General features: G+C 37.7%; 1 protein-coding gene across 1 annotated transcript; it reads right to left on the reverse strand.

Annotated features, from left to right (window-relative positions):
• Positions 1–2392: 2392 nt before the first annotated feature.
• Positions 2393–21159, reverse strand: evpla (envoplakin a). Its single transcript, XM_057338349.1, has 22 exons — positions 20980–21159; positions 19245–19344; positions 19005–19159; positions 18691–18814; positions 18360–18491; positions 18212–18253; positions 17898–18059; positions 17616–17723; positions 17353–17448; positions 17136–17246; positions 16805–16951; positions 16531–16685; positions 16326–16423; positions 15935–16107; positions 15684–15862; positions 13777–13915; positions 13350–13543; positions 13088–13238; positions 12896–12979; positions 6548–6655; positions 6361–6453; positions 2393–6201 (listed from the first exon to the last, which is right to left on the reverse strand). The coding sequence occupies exons 1-22, from the start codon at positions 21027–21029 to the stop codon at positions 2866–2868; spliced, it is 5937 nt and encodes a 1978-aa protein (XP_057194332.1). The 5' UTR covers positions 21030–21159; the 3' UTR covers positions 2393–2865.
• Positions 21160–21488: the final 329 nt, after the last annotated feature.

Here is a 21488-nt window from a genome sequence, read left to right on the forward strand (position 1 = left end):
CATTCTGCTGTACATAGCGCATACCTTGTACTACAATAGTCTATTCTTATTTTTTTACTTGTACATATTTACATACACACACAGCTTTACTCTCTATATCTTTATCTTATGTTTATTGTATTGTATTTCTTATTTTTTATACCCATAGGCCCTTATTTAAATCATTGTGTACTGTATTCTATTGTGTTATGGTCTCTGTGTACTGTTGTTGCTGTTTCTGTGTACTGGATGCTCCTGTCACCAAAACATATTCTTTGTATGTGCAAACATACTTGGCAATAAAGCTCTTTCTTATTCTGATTCTGAATATTCAACAAGAAATATTACATATATTGTTTATTTTCAACAACTGAGTGCTGGATTCAGAGTGCACATGCAGTGTTGCCAAGGTAACATTTGGCCAGTCATTCCCTTTGTGAAGGGAGTTCCAAATGCATACACAAGAGACACTAATGCCCTATACCCTTCAAACAGTTCACTTCAAGGGCTCAGCCCTTCGAAGAGAGTAGGGCATAGGGATGCTCACTTCTGTTTGGAAAATGCTCTAGATCTCCTGGAGCAGCTGGGCATCCCTGAAGTACATTAAAGGCAAAGTTCACCCAAGGCATCCCTGATGTACATTAAAGGCAAAGTTCACCCAAAAATGACAATTCTGTCACCATTTACTCACCCTCAAGTAGTTCCAAACCAGAATTTCTTTGTTCTGTTGAACACAGAGATATTTGTTAGAATGTTTGCAATTTTCAGTTCTGGGGCATTATTCCCAACCATAGTAGACAAAAATATTGTATTTTGTTATGTTGATGTCATGATTCTGCCTCATAATGTCATGTCTTTCTTGGTCTTGTGGCAGGATCATGGCAGAGACTCATGTTTTGTGTGGAGAGAGACATTTATTGTTGTTGTGGCTTGCCATACACTCTCTCTCTCTGTTCCCGCCCTCTCGTTTCCTCATTATTGATCGTTAATTAGTTCATGCCCTGCACCTGTTCCCCTCTTGATTTATCCCCTTTATAATGCCCTTGTGTTTTCTGTCTTGTGCCGGTTCATTGTGATTTGTATGGTGAGTTCCTGTGCCTTGTCAAGTCAAGTCAAGTCAAGTCAAGTCAAGTCTAGTTTTGTTATTTGTAGTTCATGGCTAATGTTAACTTTAGTCTTGTTTAAGTGTAGTTAGTCTTAGTCCTGTCTTGTCATGTTGTTATATTCCCCTGTTTTGTTATTTTACCCCCTCGTGGGTTTTTGGTTTTGTCTTTGTTATCATTAAACATCTTTTTAACCTCTTACCCGCTGTCTGCGCCTGGGTCCTCTGTCCTTGCTCACCCCCGATCTTGACAGAATGAACCAGCCAGAATAGGACCCAGCAGACAGATGGATCACAGCGGGAGGGTTGAAGCCACCGGATTCCCCTCCAGGGTCGAGGCCGCCGGATTCTCCTCCAGGGTCGAGGCCGCCGGGTTCCCTTCCGGGGTCGAGGCCACCGGGTTCACGACGGTCTGTTCACGACTTGTGTTCACTACTCACTGGATGGGTTAAATGCATAAGTAAAATTTCGGTTATGGGTCACCATAACTGACAAATAGGTAACTTTCTTTCATGATGTCACATACAGTAATGTTAGTTTAGGTGTAATTCTCCAGTTGCCCTGCAGGTGACCTCATAAATCTGTTTTACGATTCACTTAGGGATTTACGATTACCCCAGAGCACTCGTAGATCTACTAAGCACTTGAAAAGTTACAATGGTTTTGGAAAATGGTGCGTAAGTCTAAGATGATTTGTACGATCCACTTAGCCAAACAAACTGCAATTGTTAAGGGTAGATTTAGAGACCCCAGCAAGAAGAGTATTACAATAGTCGATACAAGAAAGACAACAAACTTATTGATCGTATTTTCTGCCACGGAGAAAGATAACATGGGGCGCAGTCCTGCAATGTTTCTGCGCTTTTAACCGTATTCTGGACATAGGGCTCAAATGTTAAATTAGCAGCAAATATTACCCCCCAATTTTTTTATTTTGTTTGGAACTCCAAAGCAGAGCCATCCACCTTTAGGCTTACAGCGTCCGCTTTACATATTTGTTGGAGTGAACCAATGAGCATAACTTCAGTCTTGAGGTAGTAAACATGTGGACTCTCTTACATTGACTATTCCGTTTCCTCAACTGAGCTAGTGTAGATATTAAACATACTGTATTTGATTTCTCAACACACACAAGCTGTTTATATTAAAATGTGCAGAATATCTGTGTAGAAAACTATTAAAATTTAAATAGTACATTTATTATATAATGTTGTGTATGCTTGCCTGCAAATAAAATATTTGAGTCCACTTATGAATGTGCATTGTTCAGTTACTAGAAATGGACAACAAAAAAAACAAATCCCCAAAAGGTAATTTATTTCATTTTTATTCATCCTCAACACATATTGTAGTTTCAGAATATAAGAGGTTGATAATGGAAATACATAAATAATTAAATGTAAAATGACTGATCAGAACTTGCACTTCTAGCCCATCTTACCATGGAAATAAAAATATTTTCTCTGTATTTCATTATTGATGAATATTCCTTATGCTGTATATGTTAAAATACAATATTTGCCCCATAACATAAAAAAATATAGTAACCACAAGTACATCAGATGATGGGATGTTTACATCAATGGTGTAGTCCAGACTTATGGACCACGTAATGTGATCAAATTGGCAGATGTAATAGCACCTGATATTTAAAATAATCGTAGCACAGTATAGATGAGATTAGATGTTACTATTTTTATCTTGACCAAGCAGAAAGTGAACTGTGCGGAAACTGAACTACAGATAATCAAATAAACAGAGTGTAGCTATCTATAATTGAGCGGCTATGTATGACTAAAGTATGAAGAGAAAGAATTGTTGGAGGTGGCTGGAAGCATCAATAGACCTGAGAGTGGGTCAGTATTAGAACGAGCCAAAGCTTGCTTGTAATTGATCTTCTCCTTGGTGATAGGATCAATCAACTCTTTGGCATAGTTGATCTCTTCCTGAAGCTCTCTCATCATTGTACTATTGATCATTTTAGATTTGACAGCATCCATAATGTTGACTCTACCTTCGATGTTTGGGTTGACCAACCCACCAGTCAGAAACTGTGCCTCCATGTAACGCATGGCATTCTCTTTGGGCATCCATCCTTTCTGAACGGCCTCTCCGACTGACAGACGTTCTTTTGTCACAGGGTCCTCAACTCCAGTAAAAGCCTTTTCGGCGTTTAGTAACCGTTGTAGCTGGCTGGACTCAATAAGACCTCGATCAGCTGCTTTGTGGACAGAATATTTTACGCTGTTGGCGATGTCTACAATGCCACCAGTGGCTGCCTGGGCTTCCAGCAGCTTTTGGGCAGTGTTGGTGTCAATCATTTTTCGAGCTAAGGCAGTGCGCACATTTAGACACGAATCAGTGTTTTTATCATACACACCGGAGATAGGGAACTCTTTTTTGGGCTGTTGAGGTGGTTGGCTGTTAACTGGGATGTATGACATAGGTTTCTTTTCACCAGCCACAAGAAGAGCAAACTCTGAGATAGGTATTTTGCCATCCTTGTATTGTTGTAGTTGGTATTTAGTCACCCTGCCCTCTTTTAAGGCATTTTTGATGGGGTATTGCTTGCCACTCTTGCGATCTTGCAAAACTGATATCTCACCTTCGGGTCCCATTGTAGTGATTTCCTCCCAGTCACATTCTAGTTCCTGTAGTTGTATGTACTGGCTGCGATCAATAAAGCCTTGCATGTAGGCATCATATGGGGACATGTCTTTACCAGTGATTGGGTCTAAGATGCTAATTTTCGTGGAGACATTGACCTCTTTTGTGTGAGTCTCTGAGGATTCCTCTTTCTTCAAACTGTTCTTTAGCTCCCTGATTATATTTTCTCGCTTGTAGATTGTGTCCTTTTCATCCAGAATGTGCCTTTCAAGCCTCGTAACATCTGACTCCATTTTGATGCTTCTGTGCCTGTTCATTTGGCTTCTTTCACTCATCAGCCTAGACTGCTGTTGGTATGAAATGCTGATGTTTTGCCTTTCAGATTCAAAAGATCTCAGCTCTCTCTGAATGTTTTCATTTTCTTTTTGCAGTTTGTCTCGATTATGAACTAGGTTGGTCTCCTCCGTGGAAGTGCTAGATCGTTTGCTTTGTTGTTGGTGCTGTTTCTCCTTTAGATAGTGAATTTTGTCCTCAAGGTCTTCTCTGGCATGTCTCTGCTGAAGGACCTGTTCGCGAAGGTTGGACCGCTCTGCCTCCACTGCCTGGTCTTTTTCTACACGAACAACTTCTTTATAGACAGTCTTCTCAACTGATTTCTCTCGCTGCAGGATGTCTATCTCGAGTTTCATTTTTCTGATGTCTCTTTCAAACCGCATAATGTCACTGCTCTCTTTATCCATATCTGCTCGAAGGCTGTTGGTTATTTTGTCTAGTTTTGGATCTCTCTCAACTTTCAAAACTTCCTCTATAACTATGTTCTCTTCAATGGGGGGTGGTGCAGTTTCTAACTCATAGATTCTAGATTTGATTAGTCTCAACTCAGTTTCCACCTGGATCTTTCTTTGCCTTTCATCGCTGCTCCTGAGCGTTCTCTCCCTGTCTTCTATAAATGATCTCATCTGCTGCACCTCAAGCTCAAGTTTTCTTCGATTATTGACTTCTTCATCTAAACTCCTACCAAGCCTCTCATAATGAAGGGTTTGTGTTGGGTCCTTTTGTAGACGTACCACCTCCTGCATGATTACTTTTTCCTCTGGTTTTTGTCTCTCAAGCTGAATGTACTTATTCTGAAGCTCAAACACCATTTCCTCGGTTGTTCTTCGCCTCTGAGTTTCATCCCGAACCTCTCTTCTGAGACGTTCTGCCTCTTTTTCCAGAAGTGGGTCATCAACATACTTGGTTACATCATTAGTTACAATCTTGGTCTCAACCTTTGACTTTTCAGCCTTCCATTCGTCTCTGTCTTTTCGTAGATGCATAAGCTCAGACTGCAAAGTACTGTACGTTCTTTGTAGGGAATAGACATGGTCTGAGAGCTTCTGTATTTCTCTTACATTCTCTGGACTTCTTTCCTCTTTTACAACCTCCTGAAGTACATCTTTATACTCAATCGTAGGTCTCTGTGCTCGCAGAGCTCCAATCTCAGTTTTAATCATGCTGATTTGTCTTTCATAGTCTGAGCTCTGACTGCTGTTGTCTTGAAGGTCCCTCCTCAAACGCTGCATCTCTGCCTCTGTCTCAGGGGACACTCTGAAGATCTCATTTATAATTTCTTTGACTTCAACTTTAGGTTTGATGTGTTGTATTTGGATATGGCGTGACTGAATGTTACTGAGCGCAGTCGTGAGATCCGTGTTCTCAAATTTCATCTCTTGTATTCTGGCCAGAAGGTCTTTAGACTCACTTACTAGTCCAGGGGCCTGCTCAACTGTTTTAATTTCCTTGGTGACAACTTTTGGCTCTAAGGTTGGAATGAGCCTCTCCAGGGAATTTATCTGGCTCCTGGTTTGGGAGATTTCACTCATCAAAGATTTGCTCCTCTGACCTTCATCTGAGATCTCCAACTCAAATGTTCGAACAGCTTTTAACATTGCTGGGTCTTTCTCCAGTCTTACCACTTCCCTTTGCACCACCCTTTCTTTTATGTTCTGCTTCTTTTGCTCCAAAATAGTTATTTCTGTTTTCAGGTGAGACTTTTCTTGTTCTTGAACTCGAATTTCGTTCCTTAACTTGCTAATCCTTTCTCGAAGGTTTGAGGCTTCTACATCCAACCCAGGGTCTTTCTCTACCTCTGTTACCTCTCTAGTCACAAGCTTTGGCTTTGTGTTCTTAATTTCACTTTCTAGACTAGTGATCTTTCTTGTCATCACTTCAATCTCAGTTTGGGTTTTGGTACGTTTCAGTGCTTCTTCGTGAATCGTCTTATAAAATTCCTGCACACTGGTCTCAAGTTTTGGGTCACGATAGTACTGCAAAACTTCCTTCTCTTCAATTCGTTCTACTCCTCTTCGGCTTTTCAAAGACAAATATCTGTTCTTTATTGTGCCAAGGTTATTCTCCACATTGGAACGTCTAGCCATTTCCTCCTTTAATTCTTTCTGAAGACCTTCAGTGTCCTCAAAAGCTTTTTGTTGTACCTGCTGTTGTTGTACCATGTGTACTTTTTCTTGATTCTGTGAAGAGAAAATACTAAAAGTTATTTATGACTAAAAAACTAACATTTAGTCTTATTAGTAATATATAACTTTATATAATATAACTTTTAAATATAACTTTATGATAACTGTGCTAAACTCCAAGTTAAATTGTCTTGATCTCCAATTAAACTGCACCTCAGCCATGATGCACTTTGCTAAATCCATTTGTTTCAGTAACTGGTCACTCTCAGCTGTTGTGTCAGCATAACGGTTCATAAGATCCTTTTCCTGTAGCACAGCAACATAATATATTTTTTAAAGTATTTAAGTATTTCATTCATAATATTTAAAAATTGCATGTATGTTTTCGTTCATATCTTACCTGTTTTGCAACAGAGCTAGCCAGTGTGGAGGTGTAAGGCCTTTTAGCATTTGTCAGGGGGGCATCATTAAGAGTAGCTTTGTATGTGTCACAATTCATATCATATTCCTGCCCAAAATCAATGCAATATATAATTACATAACACATTAAACATGAAATGTGTATTTCAAGGCATTTTAGTTAAATACTCTACTGTATACCAGTGGTTCTCAAACTTTTCAGATCAAGTACCACCTTTAATAAAATTACTTGCTCCAAGTACCACCAAATGATGAATAAACACTTAAATTAATAGTAGAGCTGTGAATCTCTATCTTTAAACCTCGTCCTCCAATTCGAATGTATTATTAATAATACAAACAACTTTTTTTCTTTACCAGCTGTTTTCAAACTAAAGAACATGTTTTTTCCATGTTTTTCAAGTTAGTCAGCAGTAATAGTGGACACAAAACACTTTTCTGTAGTGCACTTAAAACAGGGCTCTGTAAATGACTTTTTATAGTGAATTTATTAACTTTGTGGGGACTTGCGGAAAGACTACAAACTTATATTAAAGACAAACAATGTGAAAAGAATGGTTAACACAGAAGATAAATAAATAAATGTATACTTAAACATCAAGAGAACAGCTGAATATATCAAACAGAGACTTAAATTTTACTACAGCGGCTTTTGTCAAGGTGGTACGTCAAAACTAAATCGCAAAGCGGGCTTCATTGATTTAACCTTGAGTTTCAAACTTAATTTCCACGCAGCTCATCAGAAGAGTGATGGGACTCACAGCACCTGTCTGCTCCAGCTCTGTGTTTGAGCTGTCTGTCACACGCCTGAGTTACATCGACCAATGATAAACAAACAATAATTCAAATACAACTATTTTAAAACTGCACATAGCCTGATATGTATTCCGTATTTTTCAATCATGTATTAGACATTTGAAATAGTATTTAAAACACGAAATATAAATTAATATATAGAGTTTTAAATTTTCTGTCGTGTCACGTACCACCGGGGTCTCTTTTATTTTACCTTTATTTTTCCAGGAAGTCCCATTGAGATCAATGGCCACCTGGCCAAGGTGGCAGTTCACTGGGTTCACGATACGATACAAATCTCGATATTTTGAACAAAATTAAAAAATGAAACTGAAATTAAAATAACATTTATTTTTAAAATATTAACAATTTCAGTAACTTTTTTGTTGCACATACAACTTAATAAAGAATTTTAACATTTTAAGCCTTAACTGAAATTAGAATTGAGATCAGTGTCAATTTTGACAGCAAATTTTGATTTAGTTTTAGTCATATTTTAGTCATCCCCATCATTTTCTACATTATAATGTAAAATCTACATTATATTTAGTCTACTAAAATCTATCCGGTTTAACTAATTTAATTAGTGTAATTAAATTTTCCATACAAAGATTTAACTGTTTTGACATAATTTACTTTACCTTAGAATTAAATTAAACCAGGTCATTACCTTTATTTTTCAGAAAAGTTCAGTAACTACTGGATATGCATTGTTGCAACACAGAGAATATTAGACCTTATACCACGGGGCTGTTGAATGCTTCAAACTGATTGGTTGACAAAAGTTCTATGGGTATGCATTAACTTTCCGTAAATGCACACCTATGAACGTGTTTCAGGTCTGCCGGCCGCATTACAGTTCCAAATCACTTCGCCAAGTTTAAATAACAGAAAGGTTATAGTGTAGCCTACAGGCCATCCCCTCACACAGCACCCTGCTCTTGATGCTGCTCTGCTCTGACTTTTATAATGTCAAACTTGGAAACGCGTGCACAGTTTCGTTTCAATAAACAAAGCATTTCAAAAACAATATAGAAATACATATACTGAAATCGAATAAATAAAATAACTAAATATAAAAACAAAATGCATTAATAAACACTGATAGCCTACTGGTTCGTTTTCCTCTTCATGCTGCTTATAACTGATAACAAATATATTTTGATAGACCTACTCTTTCAAAAGTTTGCGTGATTTTTTTACTGCTGTGATACAAACAATACGAGGAATAAATAATATTATTATCACTGGCTTTTCTGTCACATTGCTGCAAACACGCAGGTGTGGGCTCTCACTCACTCACTCACTCACCACGTAGCCGCAGTGGCTCAAGCCTCCCACCCGTTTCACACCGCACGCGTAAGCAGAGCGTGAGCAGCGGTATTTTTTTCGGCGCACATGTTAACACCCGTTTCACACCGCGCGCATAAGCAGAGCGTAGGGAGAGCGTTAGCAGCGCGTGCCAATTGTCCTTTCATACCGGCAGCGTATGCACCGCGCTGCCTGGGTAACTGTTACCACAGTACAACAATGCAATTTCACATTAAGTTATTTACAAACATCAATGAGCAAAATATCTTCCAGAACTTCATCAAAGCGCTTTTAAGTAGATTGCATAACTATGATTTGTTATATCCGCCTGTTTCATGCTCTGTAGTACAAGTTATAAATAAAAACCCATGGTGCTTTGAAGGATACGAAGTCACTTAAGGGTTAACTCACCATAGGAGAGAGTGACTGACTTGTGATGCGATCGCTTTTCTCTCACACATACGCAATATAAGCATAACATGATGTCTATGTAGTTGTATCTGTTTTTTCAGAAGGTTATGATGACAGTGGGTTTCAGACAGTACACTGACAGCGTAATGCAATCGTTTCCCACTCCTTCATTTGCAATATAAGCATAACATCTAAGATATACTTGTATTATAAATCCTTTAAATGTGCTGTTGTGGTTTTGGCCAAAAAACTCCTGCCAAAAGTCTTTTTGAAACTCATGGCGACTGTTAAAAACACATTAGACACCAATTAAATGCTTTAAATTTAAAAGTGTTACTTTTTCCTGTCAATCCATGTGGATTTTGTCCGTAAAGAATGCACTGTCGCTTTAATTGAGTGTTAGCAGCGCAGCAAAAATAGACTCGGCGCCGAAATGATCGCTGCACTGCTGCTTACGCGCCGCTTCTGCTCCGCGAGCACGCGCTGCTTACGCGTGCGGTATGAATACTCTCATCTGTTAACATGTGCGCCGAAAAAAATACGTGCTGCTCTCGCTCTGCTCACGCGTGCAGTGTGAACTAGGGGTCAGTGCTGCTCACGCGACGCTCCTGCTTGACGCTGACGCGCTGCTCCTGCTCCCGGTATGAAAGCACTCATTTGATAACATGCACGCCGAAAAAAATACGCGCTGCTCTCGCTCTGCTCACGCGCGCAGTGTGAACTAGGGGTGAAACGGGTGTCCGAGTCCGTTCGCTCTAACGGACGCTTGAAATGAGATGCGCAAGAAAGTAGTCCTACCCCCCCCCAAAAAAATACATTTCAAAATTGTATGTGATATTTATCCTTCTGGGGAGTTACTATATATATTGTATAAATTCTGTAACTCATTTCCAGAAAACACAGACCCTATTTTTTTCAGAGCATATTTTTCTTTAATTCCTGGACAAAGTGCAATAATTGTGGTTAAATTAGTAAAATGTTGTGAATTATTAAAAAATGTAATATGGAAACTGAAAAAGGAGGTCAAACTTTTTTTAATATTAATAACTTACTTTTGTTAGCTAAGAATTTAATTTCCAAATGTAATTTTTTAAATTGTTTGTAGTATTTAAGAATTATTTGGGACAATATTTAAAAATGCTGTCAAAAGCAAATAATAAAAAGCTGGAATTTTGTTAGACTTATTCGATAATATAAATAATATTTCTTGTTTTGGATTTATTTATATGGATGGATTGACAATTTAGATTTTTTTCTTTCTTTTTTGTTTTTGTTGTTTGGTTTGTTTTATCTTTTATTTTTTTTTTCTCGTCTGTTTTTGAATGTAAACTGTATACCATCTTGTTTTGTAATGTTTTTGTTATACTTTAATAAAAAAGCGCTTTTTATCGCAGATGAAATCTATGCAATTGAATTGCCACTGCTTTTACATCAAGGTGGTTATGAGGACTATATATTTCACATAGGTGTGTTTTTTCCACACATAAATCTCAAAACCTACTTCAGTTAATGGACTTATTAATGGAACACTTAAGAGAAAAGATATCAGCTGACATTCTCGCCCAATGAGCATTTAAGCTGTGTCGTCAGCACGTTGTTTCCCATCGTGCTTTTCATCAGCGCAGTCGCTGGAGAGCAACTGCGCCCGACTGAAGAATCCGATACAGCCGCCTGGCCGTCGCGAGAGTTTTTGACACACGTCAGCATGACGTCAGAGCAAAGCGGACGTAACTCGGACACATTTCTTACCGGTGTTCTGCCAATTTATGCTACCCATAAATTTGTGCTACCCTCGTGTTGTGATTGGGTTGGGGGAGGGGTTATTTAGGTGTAAGGGTTGGGTTGGGGGAGGGGTTAGTCCTGTTTTGTATGGAGGTAGCAAAATTTGATAGGGATGCATAAATTGGCAGAACACCGGCATGAATCTCGCGCTGATCACCGGTGATCGGTTCTGCGCAGAATTTGGCCATCTCAAACGAGCCTATTGTCGAACAAATTGTCTAACCAGGATGCATTGCTGTTGTCAGGCGGCTGCAGATTCTTGCGGCGCCGCATGAAATCGAACAAGCCTATTGTGTCTTGTGCTTCCCCTTCTCCCAGAGACTTTTCTCTACAGCATATGTGAGATAAGCACACGTGACGTGCTGGCGCAGAGTAGGTAGCGTCTTGACTGCTCAAAGAATAGAATTAAACATATCTTAAAAAAAATATCTCCATCGCTCTACGATGCATATCGTAACATTTTTGCATCTCGAAATATCTTACTACGAAGTATCGTTACACCCCTACCTTGAAAGGATCATAAACATTGTTTTCTGTGCATTCAAAAACAATTTTAAACTCAGCAGGGTATCTTGTAGTGAGCTAAAGGCACTCTGAAGTGTTTGCATTGCCTGTGCCACTGAGGAAGCATACGTGTAAATGACTGTGTAATCCGCATATAGGTGTAATTTTTCTTGGGTGATCATACCAATACCGTTTATAAAAATGGAAAATAAAACAGGTCCCAAGATCAAGCCCTGTGGGACAGCTGTAGTTATCTTTAGAAAAACTGATTTAAAACCCTCAGCATAAACACATTGAGTACGGTCTACCAAATAGTTTTTAAACCATTCTGTGGCCCTTGGACTAAGACCAATATTCCGAAGTTTGTTCATCAATAACTTATGATTCACTGAATCAAATGCCTTAGATAAATCCACGAACAAGGCAGGACAATGCTGACTTTTATCCAAAGTACTGACAACATCATTTGTCACAATCATAGCAGCAGTAATAGTCCTATGACCTGATAAAAACTGATAACTTAATTAATATTATGTAAAGCGATAATTGTTCAACTCTGAAGGATTCCCACTTTTCAGTAAAGGAAGTACATATGCAACTTTCCAGAATTTAGGTATATTCTTTGACACAAGACTCAGATTAAAGATATGTGTAATGGGCTCGACAATAACATCTGCTGCCAACTTCAATAAATACGGATCTAAATCATCCGGACCTGTTGATTTTTGTATGGTCAATATCTTTCAAAGCTTTATAAACTTGGCCTACTGAGATCTAGGCATGACCAAAACAGTTCTATCTCTTATCTCTTCTGAATCAACCAGTATGTGTTCAGGTAGGCTTGAAACAACATGTGTGGCTAAACATGATTAAAAAATGATTTCCAAAATTTTGAAGGGTTATTTATGTTCCCAGTAACTGACTTGAGATAAAACTGTGATTTTGACTTTGTGATCCTTGAGGTACACTTATTTCTTAAAGTTCTAAATAAAGTCCAGTTAGTAGAAGAGTTAGAAAATGTAGCTTGGGCCCATGACTTGTTTCTCAAACGAATTAGCTCTGCAAGACTTTCAGAAAACCAAGTATTTTCCCTACCACTAATCCTAAACTTTTTAACGGGAACATGTTTATTTGAAATAGATAAAAAAATCGAGTGGAAATAATTCCACGCTAGTTCCACATCAGGAATTAAGGTAGCTTTACCAATATCACTGTTGGATAAGTCGTACAAAAATGCCTGCTCTTCAAATTGTTTAAAGGACCTTTTAAAAATAAAACAAGGTTTTATCTAAGGAATTTTTGTATTTCTAACACAGGCAACTGCACAATGATCACCAATGTCATTGCAAAATATGCCCGTTGAGCTATATTTATGTGATGTATTTGTTATTATTAAATCAATCAATGTGGATTTGTTTGGATCTTTATGGTTTGGCCTCTTCAAGTACAACTAGTGGTACACTTACCACAGTTTGAGAACCACTGCTCTATACAACTTTTAAACGAACCAAAACACTTGACTTACATTGAGAACACTCTGGAAGTCTTTGGAGAGATCAACCACCCTGTCCATGTCATTACCTTTCCTCCGTATATCTTCTACCACCCTCTTTTAATAAACAGAAAACAAAAAGTCACACACATATCTGAGTGCTGTACTGATTTAAACTCTGTTGTTGTTTAGAATAAGATCAGTTGTATAGTGCAAACATTTTACCTTCTGAGAGTTCTGCTTTGCATTGATTTGAGCCAAATCATCCCTGTAGTTGATCTTGTTGTTTGGTAGATTATCTAAGAAGGATTCCAGTGATTGGCTCACATTCTGAAAGTCCTGGTGTTTTTTGCTAGCATCTTGTAATAGCCTCTCTCTAAGGAAATAATTAATATTTATGTTTTAACTGCTGAGAACCTAAAAGCACAAACAATAAAAAATTGATAGACTAATTACATTTTAGCATGAGTTAGCACATAGCACTGACCTTTCGCTTATCTGGTTGCACACATTGGCATATCGACTTTGAAGGTTCTTCACCTCTGATTCCTGTCTTTGTATATCAGGACAGTACTCCTGGTAACCCTGCTCAAGTGAACTGCACTGCTTCTTGAGTGTCTCTAGGTCCTCGCTAAGCCTATGCATCTGACTTTGAGTGGCAGCAACATCTTTCTTTAAACTCTGAATTAAAAGAGGGCATATTTGGATGATGTTCTGTACTGTATAACATTCCAGCACTGGTAATGCTTTTCAAGGAACTATATATAAATTACAATTGATTGTATGCATGGCTTGAATTTAGCAAGTGCTTATTTTTGTGTTGTAACTTTATGCAGTTTTTGTTTGTGGTTAACCCAAAAGATAACCATTAGGAATAAATATTGTTTCATCCTATTAAATGCTTAAGTTGTTACCTGAGTCTCTTGGGTACGGGTCTGGATGGCACTGGGTGTGTCTGGGATGGCAGAATCTTCGCTGAGCTTTTTTTCAAAGCCTGTGACAGTGCTGTCCATATTTTTTAGCTGTCTCTCTAAAGCCATAGAGGCATTCATTCTAGAAAGTTTGAAAAGAGGTAATTTAATATTTGGACATTCTTTTTAAATTTCCCTATACATTTTTGAAATAATGTACAGATTTTGCTGTTTCGGAAGGAAACATCAAATCCTAACCAGCCCCATTCCCAGCAACCATCACTCCTTCAGTAATCATGCTAAATCGCTAATATTTTGCTTTAAAGCAACACTTTGTAGTTTTTTCAACCTTAAAATAACGTCTCTAAAATTATTTCAGTGGTAGAACAAAGTTTAACTGGACAAATTAAACCAAACTCTGTAAGTTCTGTGTTGGGGACGGTACACACCGCCCCGCCCAACCTCTGCCTGCAGAAGAGTGCAAAATGGTTTCCAAACAATGTTTCTGCATTCACCGGTTCCATCAGCTTAGGAAACAAATTTACATGTATTGCACTGCCAATGGGGGAAGCTTATACAGCACCATTATTTATGACATTGATAACAGACAATTGCGCTTATCAACCACATGGGGGAGCCGTTCTATAGTGAAAAGTTCTATAGTGTGGCTTTAAAATCATGTGCCATTATATGTGACAGAGTTGCTAGATGTATGGAAATTAAATGAAATGGAAATTAATAAAACTTACTCCATATTCACTTACTCTGACGAAACACACATGCACTCTTAAAAAGGGGTGATACAAATTGTTCTTTCGCAGCGATGCCAAAGAGGACCCCTTTATGATTCCCCAAAGAACCATTTACTCAAAGGTTCTTATAAGAATTATTTCTTTCTTTGAAATCTATTAAACCTTTTTCCATTACAAAGAACCTTCTATAAACAAAACGTTTCTTCAGATGTTAAAGGCAAAAATGAAATCGCAAAGCACCTATTTTTAAGAGTTTAGTCACGAGATGCACAAAAACCATTGGGATTTGATGTCATTAACATGGCGCCCTCTTTAAACTTATCTGGCCAAGGTCTATCTTATAATCTTTTTACATTCTACTGTGATGTATTGGCCACTAATAATTTAATATATTTATTAAATATATCTGTGATTGGGTTTAGCAGACAGGAAGTCATATTTACTGGAAAATAGAGGGTGTGGCTTGTGTTTTCCACTGCAAATTGATTGGATATAGAATAGGAGGCATTTCATTTTGAAATAGAACTCACGGCTGACCGAGAGTTGGAGGGGAGAAATTAATGGATGCTCTGCCCAAGCCGTCCAACTGACGTTATCAGAAGTGGATCGCCGCTGGAGAGCGGAAGTGCTTTTTAAGATTTTAAATAAAAATTATGAGGGCACATGAATTTTAGTTGCTCATAATAAACACTGCAATATTGCATAAAAATAAGAATTGTAATTTTTGATTTCAGGGTGATTTTTAAAAGTAGTTAGTGTAAGAGGTTCTGAACAGGTTGTTTAAATTGTAATAACAAATGTCTGTATATATGAAGAGTTTGGTTCCAAAATGAGATAACTCTGTTTTTAAAATAGTTCAAAAATAATGTTTTTTATTATTTTATTGTGTTAGTTAGCTGTATTTTTTTAGTTATTATGGCTTAAATCAAAACAAACCAACTGCAGTTTGATTGATATTAATTGGAATGCACACTAAAAAAACATGATTTTTGATCAATTTTTTTAAAACGGAGTTATCTCATTTTGTAACCAAACTCTTCATATACTGTATATACATTGTGATCAGGTGAATTTCACTTTAGTGGATTAGCAAAATACTTTATTCCAAACTTCAGGCCCCCACTGTTATATAACTGTGTAATTGCACATATTACATACTTCTTTCTGTATAGATCATTTAGAGCCGCCAGACTGTCTTGTTTATTTTTGGCATCACTAAGTTTTTGGGGTAAAGTAGAAAAGGTTGGCCCATTAATGTCCTGAGAGAGAAGAGGTTCTAGGTCCTTCTGGGCTGTGGCCCTTTGCTTTTCTAACTGCTGGAGGGCTGCTGCTGTTTTCTGTTTAGAAAAGAGAAAAGTAATGATAAGTATCCAACTGTCTGTAACCACGGTAAGTCAAGCCTGTCTCACCTCTTGCTCTTTCAGACGATTTGTGAGATCTGTGGCAGGGTCGGTGCGGTTTAGTGGTGCTCTTAGGCTGCTTAGGGTGTTATTCTCAGCTTGAGCTAGATCTTTATCCAGTTGGTTTAGACGGCCAGACAGCTCTACAGCTTTTGGGTTCTCATCAGCTCTTGGAGCAGGAACTAAAATAACAAATGTGACAGTGTGATTTGGGGAAAAATTCCAGTGAATCTTTCTCACAAACATTTCCTCTTGTAGTTGTTAATCTTCATCATCATAACCTGTTACTGGCCAAAAACTTTTCAAAATCCATAATACTGAGACTCAAGCTCAATCCTGGCCCACCCCTATTTATCTGACAGAGTGAGTATAACGAAGTACAGTATACTTCTCTATTTACCTGGATTCTGTAAAAGGAAGGCCTTTTGTGGCTGATTGTTCAGCGAAGCTCTCAAAGCAGCTCGTCTTTTTTTTAAATCTTCCAGTTCTTTTCCCAGCCTGCTCATAGAAGCGTGAATTATTATATATTCTTGGTCTTTAGGCATTATTTTGAAGATGCATACTTGAAAATTTTGTCTCAGAATTTAAAATGCTTTTTTTCTTACAGGTCAACTCTGTTAATGGCATCAGGGTCAGGGGGAGGAATCACAAAGCAAACTCCAGGAAATTTTTTGCTTGTCCCATCACTGGACTGCACCTCCCAGTTGTCAATGTCAGTGTTGGACTTCAGATTGAACAACTCTTCTCTGTTCAAGGATGCCTGAAAAGAACAATAAATAAAAGATATTGCAAAATCCCATTGGCTCAATAGAAAATTTGTAACCATAACTTTTCATATTTCATCTTTTATGTATAAAGGGATATTGAAGAGAATCTAACCTTGGGAGTTTTCCAGTCACACAAAGACTCAACAGTGGTAGTTTTGTTGGGAGCAGTGTGGCGAAGTTTTAGTGGTGAAATGGCGGTGCTTCGCTTCCTCAGGTCAGCCAATAGCTGCTCATTACGTTGTAGAGTCCTTTCTTCAGCCTGGTCAAACACAGGAAACAAGATGCTTTCACCATATTGGGATACTTACCAATGGCATTTGCTGAGCTGCATTAATCAAGTGATATTCCTTAAACTTCTTGTACATATCTTATACAGTTGCTTTGAACAAGATAGCAACAAGTGTATATATTTTTATATAGTTATATACAAAGTATGATTTTACCTCAAGTTGCATCTGAATTTCAGTGTTGGTTTTACCATTGATTGCTTTGGTATCAACAGTGGACCCGAGCTTGGACAAAGATTCAGACAAGGTATCTGCATCCAGTTGGTACTGTTAAGAAGAACAAAGGCAAACATTTTATTGATAAACATTTTATGGACTCTTAGAGGGATAAACAAAAATATTTTGAATGGATTCATTTGTCAGCCCCACTTACCCTTTTATATTCCTCTATATTGTCTAGATGTGTTTCCTGACAGATGCATAGATTCAGAAACTTCTGCCATTCATTTCTTACACCGTCTCTCTGGGTCTGGACACAAAAACAGCACAGTTTATGCTAAATGCAACATTTCAAAATCCAATGAACTTCAATACACTACATGTTATATGTGGTGTTATTTGTTTTGCCATTCTCTCTAAACACCAATACAACAACAAAAATGATGATGTCAAATAAGGTTGTTTGTGTTTTCTGACCTGTACAATGCTAGTGGCAGGATGTTTCAGCTCGATTAGTCGGTCCCCATCATCCTGTAGTTTATTGACCTCACTTTCATGAGACAGGAGACTGTTATTTTTAAAATTCTGCAAAGAGACCAGAGTATTTTTTTTTATTGTCTGCTGTCAGTCCCAATTCAGACGTTAATGATAAGTAATAGCAGAGAAGAGAAAACGGTAACTGTTAAATCATGAAGTAGATATTTTTACAGAGATATCTGTTCAATTCATTTCTTTGTGTATATAACAAGCCCAACTTACCTCATACTGTCTACGGACATCAGCATGGTCGCCCATATGATCACTCCAGTCCCGTTTAATGACCTTGTTCTGCTCTTCCTTCATGTATGTTACTTCCTTTTCACAGTCCTGCATGTAGTCATTCAGGCTATTCAGGTAGTGACTTCTCCATTTTGAATTATCCTGAAACGCATTGATTAAAATGATTAAATGCTCATTTTAAGAAATTAAGAATCAGAATAGTCTCATTCACTGTATGTTCCGGGTACCAATAGTGTCCACTTCAAAAACCTATTAATTACGGTCAAAATAGGATATTGTGACTGCTTTCTTACCAGTAAGTTAGCATATTGCTTCTTAATATCATCATATTCCGCCTGGAATGACATAAGGGGTTGTTGGTTAAGTGAAAAGTGAATCACTCAGGCTAAAATGATAACATTTTTGTCCAGTTGATGGAAGATGCTGTTTTTAAAGCTCAACCTGAGAACTGGTGGATCCAAGGCTCAGCTGGTTGTTGTAAGACTCAACCTCCTTATGGAGGATGTTATGAGCTGCAATCTGCTTCTTCAGGTCAGGCAAAGTGGGGCCGTACTCCATTTTGCTTACTTCTTTCTGTGATGTTTTGAACAAAATGGTTGTCAAAAATATTGATTATTAAACACAGCTCAATTTAGTCTGTATTTTGTATTTCTATCAATTTTACTTGAAGTACTGCTTGCATATAACTACTTCTGATTATAAATGCAAAATTGAAGTAAAACAGTCCAAGCAATCATAGTCTGATTTGTGTGTGTGTGTGTGTGTTTCTAACCTGTTTCTGGTTGAGCACCTGAGCCCAGTTAATACGTGGCTGTTGTTTCACACTGCCCAAATGCTCATACAGCTCTCGGTAAAGGGAGCAATCTTTCAGCCAGCGCTCATGAAGACGACTTACACTGGATTCGTGAGAAAAGTAGAAATGAAAAACTATGGAGCTTGTGATAAGCAATGTGACTACTGCTAGTTTTCATATAATTACTTAAGAGTACAGCATTCAAACAATTCAGCTCAGTTTAAATGAGACAGAACAATAACAAAGTGAGTCATGGCCATTTGGGTGTGGAAGATGCCTCTAGTGTAACTCACTCATTTTCTATTTCTATTGCTTGAGGGTGTTTCATTTTCTTGGCTTTGTCCATATCCAGAAACAGGTCTTTCAGGAGCCCCTCTGCCTGGCCTAGGAGGTCGGCATTCTCCTTCTGATGTATTAATGTCTTGTTTTTCTTTTCATTGTCAGCATCCTGAGCAAAGAGAAAGAGCGTGTCAATGTACTCAATATATGTTTATTATAACAAAAATGCACTGAATTAAAGAATGTTTTCTTACAATGAGCAACAGCTCTTCTGCACGCAGTATGTCTTTCTCAACGGTGTCTGCATTGTTTTGCATGCGAGCAATCAGCAAGGTCAGGTTACTCATCTGTGACCTTTGGGTTCAAAATCAAAAAGGTTACAATTCGATATGCAATTGGTTGGTGAATTAGGTAAAATACACTCAAATGCAGAAGTAGTTTAAGATAGCATTAGTTAGACATAAAACAGAATATGTGAAGACCATCAAATTAGTCGATTCTCTAAACCCACTTATCCTTGGCAGGGTCAAGAGGGGGTAGGAGCCTAAATCTTAAAAAATGGATACACACTAGAATGAACCCTCGATACAATCTGACACACCCTAGAATGAAAACTAACCAGCAGTTGTGGTCAGATGCCCGTGCTGATAGGTGATCTCAAATCATTAACAATAATGATCTAATAACCTCATAGTAAAACACGAAGAGATACATTTTAATGAAAGTTCATGTTTTTAAAGAAAAATGTTGAAAAAAAAGAAAATGTTTTTGGGACTGAAGTGTTCAAGTGAAACCAAATTGTGACTATAGGAGTGTTCACCCAAGTTTTTGTATTGCTTCTATTGATTCTAATGACAGACATTATTAAACCAGCCTAGTATGACCTCATACCTATAGAACATCTTGAAGGTGTGGACAGCCTCCCTTCGTATAAAATTTCCAAAAACCAAAGCATAAGGAAAATCATCCAAAAATAATGTCATTCAGCTATTCTCCAAGTAACTATTATCCAGTTATTTTGTTTTCATAATAGAAATGTGTCAAACACATTATAGAATTATGTTCTATAATGTTATTCTCGCTCTAAAGATTTTTCACAATTTCTTATCAATTCATCTGACAAAACACACTAAAACTTATTTGTCATCTGTCTGCTATGTAAAACTTGTTTTAATGTTTGTAGTTAAAACGCCATGTTTGCATGACCATGTCAAAAGATTGAACCAACACCCACCAGTCTACTGGTGGAACAAGCATGTCAGCCCTTACAGGAAGTGAGCTATCAGTATCTGTGACAAGGACACTCCTGTCACTGTTTCTACCACTTTTCGAATCTGCTTTTATTGGGTGGCCCTGATCACTGTGTATGTGTACAGTACTTGGGTAATTACATACGTATTTAGCTGTTCGTGATAAATCTAATGTACTGACGAATTCCTATTGCAAAATATAGGTGAGCACAATGCTGTAATTGTTAATTACAATTACTTTTTAAAGGACGATTTAACACAGAGCACAACTACACTTTTAGTTTAGCTTAATCTTTACTCAATTTATTTGAAATTTCTTGATTACATTTGGAGTACAGGTTACAAAATAAATAAATAAATTGTTGCAAACGTAACCATATACAGACGTTTTCTATTTTCTATTTAATGTTTAAATTGTTATTCTGATTAAATTTATTTGAAAGATATCTGATATGTTTAGTGATTTAGGATTCAATAAATGAAACCTTAATCTTCAAGATTTGCATTATACAGTAGATTAAGAATCCATTACACTTTTTACATTTTATAAATCTTAATAGTTAAAAAGATATTTGTGAGACAAATTTTCATTTCATTTTGCTGCTCTTCATCGTCGTTTTAGGTGTAAATTCTCTTATCTCTAGTTACCTGCTTTTACTCAAAACTGATCCTGCCTGAACACAAGAAAACGGAACAGAACCAAAACAGGCTGGAGTATAAAATCACTAATAACACTTACTTGCTTGTCTTGGAATCATCTTTGATTGTGCTTGTTTTCTTCCCAAACATCCTGAAAAGTTACCTTCTCTGCTGCCAGTGTGTCAGTGTGTCTGGCTTGCTTTTGCGTTAACCCCCACAAACTCTGTACTGCACACACACTCGCTCTCTGCCTCTCTACAACTGTCACGCAGAGCTAAAGCAGAGCTATTCTTCTGTTTCCACTCCGCCCTGAGACACAGGTATTGGGCAACACCCTGACCACCTCTTTCTGCAGGACCGGGTTGACCAGTTTCACCTTCCCATTCTTCATAAACACACACACACACACACACACACACACACGCGCACACACACACACACACACACACACACACACGCACACACACACACACACACACACACAAACACATAGTTACACTTACATCTCTGTCATTCATGTGTACGTTTTTTGTCTGGTTGCTAGTTATTTGAAGGTGTTTATATATAAACATTTTAACAATATGTGACCACAATGTCACTTAGCTGACT

The sequence above is a fragment of the Triplophysa rosa genome, linkage group LG7 (genome assembly GCF_024868665.1).
Source record: "Triplophysa rosa linkage group LG7, Trosa_1v2, whole genome shotgun sequence".
NCBI classification, from domain to species: domain Eukaryota; kingdom Metazoa; phylum Chordata; class Actinopteri; order Cypriniformes; family Nemacheilidae; genus Triplophysa; species Triplophysa rosa.

What these genes read in the sequence shown, in the direction of transcription:
- evpla (XM_057338349.1), bottom strand. Translation starts at nt 21,029, where the DNA reads ATGTTTGGGAAGAAAACAAGCACAATCAAAGATGATTCCAAGACAAGC. An exon ending in AAATTCAGATGCAACTTGAG is followed by an intron (nt 16,952 to 17,135) that starts GTAAAATCATAC and finishes GTGTTTGACCAG; the next exon opens with GCTGAAGAAAGGACTCTACA. An exon ending in CAAAGTGCATCATGGCTGAG is followed by an intron (nt 6,202 to 6,360) that starts GTGCAGTTTAAT and finishes TTCTCTTCACAG; the next exon opens with AATCAAGAAAAAGTACACAT.